General features: G+C 43.4%; 2 protein-coding genes across 2 annotated transcripts; both read right to left on the bottom strand.

Annotated features, from left to right (window-relative positions):
• Positions 1-1,959: 1,959 nt before the first annotated feature.
• Positions 1,960-3,142, bottom strand: LOC134023955 (uncharacterized). The gene is made up of 4 exons (XM_062466306.1): positions 2,990-3,142; positions 2,748-2,895; positions 2,306-2,414; positions 1,960-2,157 (listed from the first exon to the last, which is right to left on the bottom strand). The coding sequence occupies exons 1-4, from the start codon at positions 3,066-3,068 to the stop codon at positions 2,026-2,028; spliced, it is 468 nt and encodes a 155-aa protein (XP_062322290.1). The 5' UTR covers positions 3,069-3,142; the 3' UTR covers positions 1,960-2,025.
• A 352-nt stretch (positions 3,143-3,494) lies between these two features.
• LOC134023954 (gamma-aminobutyric acid type B receptor subunit 2-like) lies at positions 3,495-8,997 on the bottom strand. The gene is made up of 19 exons (XM_062466305.1): positions 8,713-8,997; positions 8,466-8,603; positions 8,179-8,346; positions 7,913-8,008; positions 7,703-7,768; positions 7,391-7,579; positions 7,044-7,286; positions 6,863-6,923; positions 6,705-6,782; positions 6,343-6,493; positions 6,082-6,214; positions 5,903-5,998; positions 5,648-5,770; positions 5,438-5,548; positions 4,991-5,215; positions 4,649-4,852; positions 4,341-4,461; positions 4,037-4,127; positions 3,495-3,806 (listed from the first exon to the last, which is right to left on the bottom strand). The coding sequence occupies exons 1-19, from the start codon at positions 8,941-8,943 to the stop codon at positions 3,701-3,703; spliced, it is 2,631 nt and encodes an 876-aa protein (XP_062322289.1). The 5' UTR covers positions 8,944-8,997; the 3' UTR covers positions 3,495-3,700.
• Positions 8,998-9,096: the final 99 nt, after the last annotated feature.

Here is a 9,096-nt window from a genome sequence, read left to right as displayed (position 1 = left end):
TCTCTGCTCAACTCAAATATTGGAGCGCCCCCTTGTGGAACAAACCTGTTGGTGTGTACCTACGACCATTCCATGTGAGTGGAAGAAGACCCTCAGAATAAGAGCTGTCTGCCATCATTGCGACTATGATTGTGATTGAGCGAAAGAAGCTTCCGGAGGTGAGCGAAAACAAAATGCTTCACATTGGGAGGTCTAGATGTAGCCAGAGCAATGGATTCTGGAGTATCTAGCCTGCGAGGAAGAACAATTGAGGGAGTCAGTCATTGAGAGAGAAAGAAGGAAGATAATTTTTGATTATTTACAGTTGAGCTGTGACTTTTGTTTACTGTTTATTTTCACCCTCCTCTCTAGCCTTTTCTCATTTATTTCCCTTCACTGATATTTACCTGGGAGCCTTGGAGCGAGGCTTGGCACTTGCGAAGGACCGATGGAGGATGCGAGTCCGTCGGGCACCCAGAGGCAGTGTTCTGACCTGTGGGCTGTGTGTTCTGGCCAACCTAGGAGCCATTAGGTTCCTGGAGAGAGACGAGAGGGAGTCTCTGTACACCAGACCATGTCTGGAGGACAGGTTGCAGTGTTGACATGTGGCCAGCTGAAGGAGAGGAGAAGAGGCAAGAGAAGATGGATGCATTTTCAGGTTATTCAATATGGGCCCCACAAAAATACCTCCTTCAAGTACCCAGAAAACAAACACATATTTACTCATAAAGAAGACTCATTCAGATGTAAAGTAGGGTAGTTTAGGCCGAAGAAAAAAAAGATCAGTTAAAAAAAGAAACCAAAACCAGGCTAAATGTTTCCTTCAAAGCCTCCGCTGCCTGGGGTCACGGGATGTAACACAGGGCCCCAGAGTGTATCTCTGTAATGGACATGAAGGCAGCTGACACTGCTGAGGGAGATAATTCAGCTGCAACTGTGATGTTGGGCTGTTGCGTTAGACGAGCTTGCTGCCTCTTTCCAGCAGGGTTTTAGGACAGCTCTCTGGAGAGCTTTAAATTGGTCCCAGACCTACTTCGCAATGACAACCTATATTTGTACCTACAGAATCATAACAACAAAGTATCCTTACATTGCACCACACAGTACTGTCTTTTCCACGACGGCATTCTATTTGTTTTCTTAATTTCTTATAAAAGTGTGTAAGATAGCTGTATTGCTATGACGCACATAATTGAAATCATCATAATGCCTTTGAAGTATATTAAAATTAAATCAATACCGGTATCTTAATTGTATACAGTAATACATGGAATGTAGACTGATGTATTAACATAAATAACAGAAGGTTCTGTGAGTAACAGACAGTGTAGTCATTCTTCTGTAAAGATGAAGATGTACATGTTATTAACTCTGTAAAAGGGATGGAATCAAACAAACAGAAGTAGACAACAAAGGTCTAGAAGTACTCACCGACACAAAAGCTGCCATCCTGATGTTGCTTGTCCTTACGTGCAACTCTCTCACAGTCTCTGTCTTACCCCAGTGTGGGATTCACTGATAGCCTATCACAAGATCAGAGTCAAACAATGTGGGAGTCACAGGGAGGGGCCTGATCTCTCCTTTCTGCTTTTAATGATGTCACCAGGACAAGCCTATACCCACAGATGTCATCTGTGTCCAGATTGTGGATTAAAGTTACTGTATCCTACACACACAACATGACACGCACACACACACACACACACACACAACATGACACACACACACAGGTTTATGGACAGACCAACCTATTTTATCTGAATTGTTCTTGGAAAGTGTAGGAACACACTGCTACTCTTACATCAGCCCCTAATTTGATTTGATGTCCTGCTTTCTGTGTCTGGTTAGAGAATAGGATTAGGTATCCTGTGTGGTTACACAATGCTATCATGACGTTTGACTGAAAGAGGATTTCACATGCCCCCCCCCATCCCTAACCTCCCCACCCCCCACATTATAGGTGAGAAAGAATCAAATAAATCAATGTATTTAACTTTTATTTGTCAATAAAACATGGAAACAATTTTTTTGATCTCATACTGGAGGTTAATCACATTGTTTCCACATACGACCAGCTCCCATATGACAGTTGTCAAAGATGAGGCTGTAGCCACTGCCACCAGCCTTGACAAAGTCAGAAACAGTCTTGCACCCTCCAAAGTTTTTGGTCTCAATGATCTGAAGAAAAGAGGAAACAACAAACAAACAAATTAAGTTGTTGTTACTACCATCATCATGATGTTATAACACATAGCATAACATGCATCTCTTGAAGAACCATAATATCCCTATGTGGTTACAAACATTGGAAAAAAAAGATACTTGCATTCCAGTCAGAGCTCATGTGTCGTACAGCAACCACCACTGTCTGAGAACTCTGGCCAAATCCACCCCCCTTGTGTACAAGCCACTTGGTGCCGTCCTTCAGTGTTACTCTGAGGACCAACAACCATCCCATGAGTTAGTGGATCCGATTCCAACACATCCGTAAACAATTAGGATGCTGCAATGCTGACGTAAATCCCTCTAGCACTATTTGAACACACTGATGCATACATTCAGACCTGAAACTCCTTACTGGCACTGTAGCAGCAGTTGAACACATCTAATCCTATTTAATCCTTTTACACGAAGAAAGAAAGAAAAAAAGAAAAAGAAAGACAGAAAGAAAAAAAGAAAGAAAGAAAAAAAAGAAAAGAAAAAGAAAGGAATGCAGTACTGGCCTATTGGAATGGAACTTCCTCTAACCTCCTGATCCCATGACTCACCTGACTCCAGAGTGGCTCAGTGGTCCTAGCTGGAAGGACATGCCATCCAGGGATCTCTTCATTCTGTCAGCTTCATACACTTTGGAGTTATACAGCTTCCTCAGATCAGACGCATTTGACAGATCAAAGTTATAAGATGAACCGCCACCTGCCAAAAATGAAGGTGTTTGGTGGTACAATATCAGTATAAACCTGAGAAATAATGTACAGTATAGACATTAAACAGAGGGAAAACAACTTACCTCCACCAAAAGATGAGTCAACATCGACTACCAACAAGGTGAGCAGGGCAGCTAGAACGACTTCTCTAATTGAGAACATGACTGATTCTGAAGTGACTTCTCACCTATCCTGTCTGAACTTCACCTATTTATCCAGTCTAGCTTTTCATGAGGCCCCTCCTCATGTTGATGTCTCCACAGAAAGATTTGTGGACAGGGGGCTGCTAAATGAGCACAGTTCAAAGTGCATGTCCAGGCCCAAGCTACCAAGCCAAATATTTGGCTTTTGGGGAACTACACAATTGACAAAACATAAAATTTCCAGACAAACAAATCCAACCCAATTCCCCAAAAATGTTGCATTACAGCTTGTGGTTAAGACCATGTCTGCTGCAATCTTGGACTTTTACAAACAATTATTTTCTGACCTTTCAAATCAGGGTCAAATAATAGATCCTAGATATATATATATAATTGCAGGACCACACAGCAAAAACAACACATCGTAAAGACCCTGCTCAAGATTTTAAAAAGAGGTTGGGGTACTGTTTATTCCTCAGACCATTAATGTGCTTTTAATTACATGTGATGGTTGTTATAAATGTAAAGTATAATGACAGGCCGAACCTGTGCAACTATTCACTTACATTGTGTTGAAATATTTTGAGCTTCAGAGTTCATCATAATCATTTTGGTAATAACATTGATCATAATATTGACAACAACAGGGCATTAGGCTTGGCTCAGAAGACTGGAGCAGCTAGCATTGACTCCTCCAATGACAGGAAGGTAGGCGTGATGCAGAATAGGCAGCTGGACAGACATTCTTCGTTGGACGCTGTGAAGCACAGAACCAGGAAGTGGTTAAAATACTGTCCATGCTGTTTGTGCAAAACGTACAGTATACAAATCCTCAAGTATGTGTCTAGAGTACTGGGGCTTGACAACAGCCCAATTTCTGCAGATTCATGTCAGAGAAAGTACTGAGCCAGAACGTGAGCATCATAATATAAATACAATGTCCATTCTATTGACTTAGTGGAGCAAAGCAAAGCGTTGTTTTCTCACTGTTCAGGTGAGTTGATGTCAGGGAGCGACTGAAACACATCCTCCTGGTTCGGGTCTTGCTGCTCCAGCTGTACCAGTGATCTACCCTCTCCTAAGAAAAAGAGTTGGGGTATTCCCATTCATCCATTTCAATAATTGTATAATGAGACATTTTTACTTTTATGTTAGGAAACCATCGTAAGAAATTGGGTTTGTAAAATTATTTTACAGGGTAGATGTTTTGAAATGATGTTTGTAAATCCCTGAATGTAAAATCCTGAAACAGAGCAGCCAAGGAGCCGGGAGGCACATAGATGGGCTATACCTGAGGTCTCTCTGAAGTAGCCACTACTTCCTCTCTGGGCCATATGAGCATCCTGTGGGCTAGGCTCCTGTTCAGGATTCTCTTGTAATTGCACAGCCAGTATATTTAACTCTGCATCAAGCTACGAGATAGAGATAGAGAGAGGGAGGGGGTTTGGGGGATAATGAACATACTGTAAATTGTCTAAATGCTGAACCAAAAACACATGAAAGAGACAAGAAAGGAACTATATACTAGAAAACACCTGCTAGACATTTTGCCTCCATTCCTCATGGAAAGACAGAAATGTCATGTTACGTCTTCTTCACCTGTGTTATTTGCCCGCAGAGGTGCTGGTTTTCAATTTGCAGATTGTCCAGCAGAGAAGCAGTCTCGTTTTCGTCAGTGGTCTGGAGGTCTCTGGTCCGGTCTTGGTCAGTGACTGTACAACTCCCTGACTCCTTCTGTTTGGGTGGGGACTGGACCCCTGTGGTTTGGCTGGCTTCAACAGGACTGTTCCTAATATGAAGAATCTACAAAGAGTACAAGATAGTGCAGCTCCATTTCTCTATTCCATCTTATTCATAAATAATACAAGTTACAGCCCATAAGGCCTGGAATGCCTAACAATGGACATGATATTTCATCCATGGGTTCTGAGGGGGATCTACCTTTGGCAAGAACAGCAGACAGATGATGGAGGTGTTGCAGAGCAGGATGGCGACAGCGAGAACGCAGAACTGCACACCGGGTTGGTGGCTGGTCAAATGGTAGCCAGACACTCCGCACACACACAGCACTGTCAAGATGAGAACGCTGCCTGCCAGGTACACGCTATCATTCAAGGGAGGCTCCTGCACCTTCCTGGTGCTCCAGGCGAGAAAACACCCCAGTAGCTGATGATGACATGGAGTAAAGATCCTTAAAACACACCAAGGAGTGGCTTCCATTTACAGAGTCCATGTAGAATGGAACAATATTTATTACAATAATCCTATGACTAAAACGTATCAAGCAGGTCGTACTTCTGTATTGTATTCTCTTAGTTTAAAACTGCCAATGACCTGGTAGTAACATCCCAGTAGTACAGCTCCAACACAGCTTAATGCTCTACTCACCATCACAGGCCCTTTGTAAGCATACATGATGGTGAGCCATAAATTCATTCTTCTACTTTCACAGCACGTTATAAAAGGCCTTATTACAATGTCCTCATCACTTGGATCAGTCTGAAATACACACAAGATGTCTTGTACCACAACAGGTTAAACAACAGCACCCTACACCCCAGACAGGAAACCCCAGAGGTCCATGTTGCCCAGCCTCACCTCCCAGCCTGACTCTGACTCTGTGTGCCTGAGTGGGTCCACAACCTGCCAGCAGGTCAGTATGGCCAAATCCGCAAACAGCAGCATGCCAACCACCTTTACTGGATCTCTGGCCTTGGAGCTCTGTGGACACAACGGGGTCCGGGGATTGGTGGGTTAGAGGTGGGGGCTATCTCAGCACTGATCCATTCATTCCACCATTATTATACAACAATCTAGATAAAAATGTGAAAAAAATATAAAGATAAATGCTACCTTGTTCATTTCCATATTCATGTATACTCTCCAGATTTTGGCTAATAAAGCTGCAAAGGTAATGCTGTGTCCTATGGACAGAAACCATGTCCTCACCTGACAAGGAAACAATAGACATTAGGAATATTTTATCCTGTCTACTAAATCCCTCAATAAAAAGGCAATAAGCCTATACTTACAGAGCAGAGGATCTGCAAATCGTGGTCTGAGACCAGGGATCTATCAAGGCCGAAAAGGAAGATGAAGGTGAAGGACAGTATTGTCCCCAGGAAGATAAGGTTGTCCAGGAACAGCCCAGAGGTCTTCATTAACCTTTCATGTTGAGAGAAGTAGGTGTACTTGATTGTAAAACAAACTTGAACAAACCAACTGTGCCGTCAGGAGGACGAACAGGAGATCATTGAGAATGCTAGTACGACTGATGAAAAATCCAAACAGACCTGTGGTTGCGGTTCTTGATGTTGAGGCAGAAGAACCCGATAGCTGTGATAATGGCTAAGCCTGTGGTGGCTGACAGGATGCTATAGAGAGGCAGGCTGACTCCCTTCCTGAGTAGACGGACTGTGGTACGGTCTCTGGCTGGACCGGCTCCTGCCACGGACAACACCAGTCGGACCAAAACACTTATGATCTGGCTGACAAGACAGTGCCAGGCAACGCAGCTAAACAGCTGTGCAGCTATTTCACTTGAAGAAGACTTCAAAACAAGTGGAGGACTGCCACATGAACCAAAGTTGCTCCTCAGGAAACCTAGTGAGAAAGGTCCAGCCTCCTGCAAACTTTGGTGTGAACAGTTTCTTACCTTGAAACCTCATTCTGCGGGTCAGCTGTAGGACTTCAGTACTGGTGTTATACAGTCCCACTTCAACCTCTTGGCCCCCTGGAAAGCACTCCACAGTCTGATCTTTGATCACAAATCAAGGGTTCCACAACAACACTTCTACATTTAAACACCTTTACCTTGAAGCTGGCTTAACTTGAGACTTCCCATTCGCTGTCCGTTTCTGAAAAAAACAGGACCCTGTTGGTGGAAAAAGGTCTTAGTGTGATGTATAATATATACAGTTTCTATTCTCCTACTCTCAGGGGCTCAGTGAAAACAGTCTAAAGTATTTATATGCTTGTAAAACGTCAGGCTTACTGTGACTCCTTCAAATTGAAGTTGCTTCATGGAATGCAAGACCATTTGCTCCAGCTCTGTGTTGCTGACTGTGAAGTTCCGGTGGATGTTGTGTCTCTCTCTGTGCTTTATAGACTCCATCACCTGGGTTAATGCTAGTGCAATCGCCCAAACTCCGTCGTAGGCAAATCCATGCAATTTGCTGCCCACCAACCGTTGCTGCCATAGCTGCTGTTTGTATTCCCCCTCATACTCCTGTGGGGTCTTCACAAAGGAAAGAAGAAACAACATGTTGAATTACATAACACAAAACCAGAGGCAAGGCTGTGTTTATGTACAGTGTACAAGGGAAGTCTAAGACTACTGACCCTTCCTGAAATGCCTTTTATTTGTCGGTCGCTCAAATGTTTGAGGTCCACACTGATGTAGCCTTCTATTGCTATCAGCAGACTCTTTGAGGAACATGTGGAGATGTTGGAGTCCTCCCACCACCCCTGTTTGTACCCACTTGGTAAAATCCACTGGTACTTCCTGCCAAACATGTTGAGGTTGTGAACCTGCAGGTGAAACAATGTTTTTTTAGGACGACACTGATCATGCATTCAGATATAAGGATATGATTAACGACTGTATTAACTAATACGGGACTACTCTACGAAAAGTTGAAAATCTGGACTCACGCAGCAAAATACTTTGGAAGCCAACTTTTCATCAAAAAGACCAATAATTATCCGTACATCATTGTCCTGTGGAACCAACTATGATTATTTTAAATCTAAAACATATTCATCTAAACCTCAAGGTCAAATGCACATAATATGTCATCTTACTGCACCTGTCACCAGTGAAACAATTAAACCAGAATCAAGAAGAACAAACACACTGGTTACCTTAAGCTTTTTTAAATGGATGCAGGGACTGTTAGAGAGTCTTTCAATGATTGCCACATCAATTTTAGCTTCCCTGAGTTTTGTAGTCAGATCTTTCTATTTGAAAAAAGAAGCAGCAAAGTATCAGTTCATCTTCATGTGTTATTCCATTCCGTCTGTTACTATTCTATTCAATCTAATATTCATCGACTAAGACACTATGTATGGCCTGTAATACTTTTTAAGTCTTATAAACTGATAAAAAAAGGTGTTATCTCAGTATTCACCTCTAAGATGTTCTGTCCGTCCGTGAGGATGCCCACCCTGCTCCACCTGTACTGAGAGAGGATCCGCACCACAGACCGGCTCACGGCGGCGTCTGAGGGGATGGTGCAGAAGAAGTTGGGGTACCTCTCCCTGTCAGCTAAAACAGCTGCGCTGGCAGCAAACGACAGCTGAGAAATGTCACAGGGCCAATATGTGGAAAAAAAACTGTGAGAGCGCAATGAACATTCTTTCAAACAAGTATCAAACTGGACTTAAAGATCCATGTGTTGGTGATTGAGAGGGATACCTGCACAAGATTCCAATTCTGCACAGATTGTGCAATTGTGGAGGTCACAGATGGACACACACCTCCAAAAACCATTGAGTACTTGGTCCCATTCCATATGGCATCAAAGAAGGCTTTAAGTCCTTTGGCACTGTCACACTAGACAAAAACAAACAACAACATGGACTGCAGGTTATCTAAAAGTCTGTCACAATGCTGTGTAACAAGTGTCAACGGTCTCTTTGATTACCAAAACAGAAATCATTACCTCAGAATCGATAACGTCAAATTGAATTTCATAGTTTCTGAGAGGTGGAGGCTGCGTGCTGAGGTCCTGCAGAGCTATCTGGACGGCTGGCAGCACCGTAGCGGTGAGGTTCTCTAGTCCTGGCCGGCCGGTGTGAGGTGTGATCCACAACACTGGAAGGGGATGGCGGACCTGGGCTCCAGAGGGCACCACCAGCAGCCATATGAGAGTCAAGGCTACACATCCACCCATTCCTTCTGTTTCTGAGGCGATTCTCCTTCCTGCTTAGATACTCTTACCCGCAAGAAAATCTGCACCTCTAACCCACTAGTAATCCTCAGCTGCTGTCCAGTCAAACGGTGCTACATCAAGAGAGCCCCACGAAGGGTTAACAGGATAAAGATC

Source organism: Osmerus eperlanus, chromosome 7 (assembly GCF_963692335.1).
Source record: "Osmerus eperlanus chromosome 7, fOsmEpe2.1, whole genome shotgun sequence".
NCBI lineage: Eukaryota > Metazoa > Chordata > Actinopteri > Osmeriformes > Osmeridae > Osmerus > Osmerus eperlanus.
This window is presented reverse-complemented; position numbering and strand designations above follow the sequence as displayed.

Excerpts from the sequence above, each read along its gene's own strand:
- LOC134023955 (XM_062466306.1), bottom strand. The coding sequence starts at position 3,068 with ATGTTCTCAATTAGAGAAGTCGTTCTAGCTGCCCTGCTCACCTTGTTG. Across the intron at positions 2,896-2,989 it reads TGACTCATCTTTTGGTGGAG|GTGGCGGTTCATCTTATAAC; the intron begins GTAAGTTGTTTT and ends CATTTTTGGCAG. Across the intron at positions 2,158-2,305 it reads ACATGAGCTCTGACTGGAAT|ATCATTGAGACCAAAAACTT; the intron begins GCAAGTATCTTT and ends TCTTTTCTTCAG.
- LOC134023954 (XM_062466305.1), bottom strand. The coding sequence starts at position 8,943 with ATGGGTGGATGTGTAGCCTTGACTCTCATATGGCTGCTGGTGGTGCCC. Across the intron at positions 8,604-8,712 it reads TTGACGTTATCGATTCTGAG|TGTGACAGTGCCAAAGGACT; the intron begins GTAATGATTTCT and ends GTTTTTGTCTAG. Across the intron at positions 5,549-5,647 it reads AGTCAGAGTCAGGCTGGGAG|ACTGATCCAAGTGATGAGGA; the intron begins GTGAGGCTGGGC and ends TGTGTATTTCAG.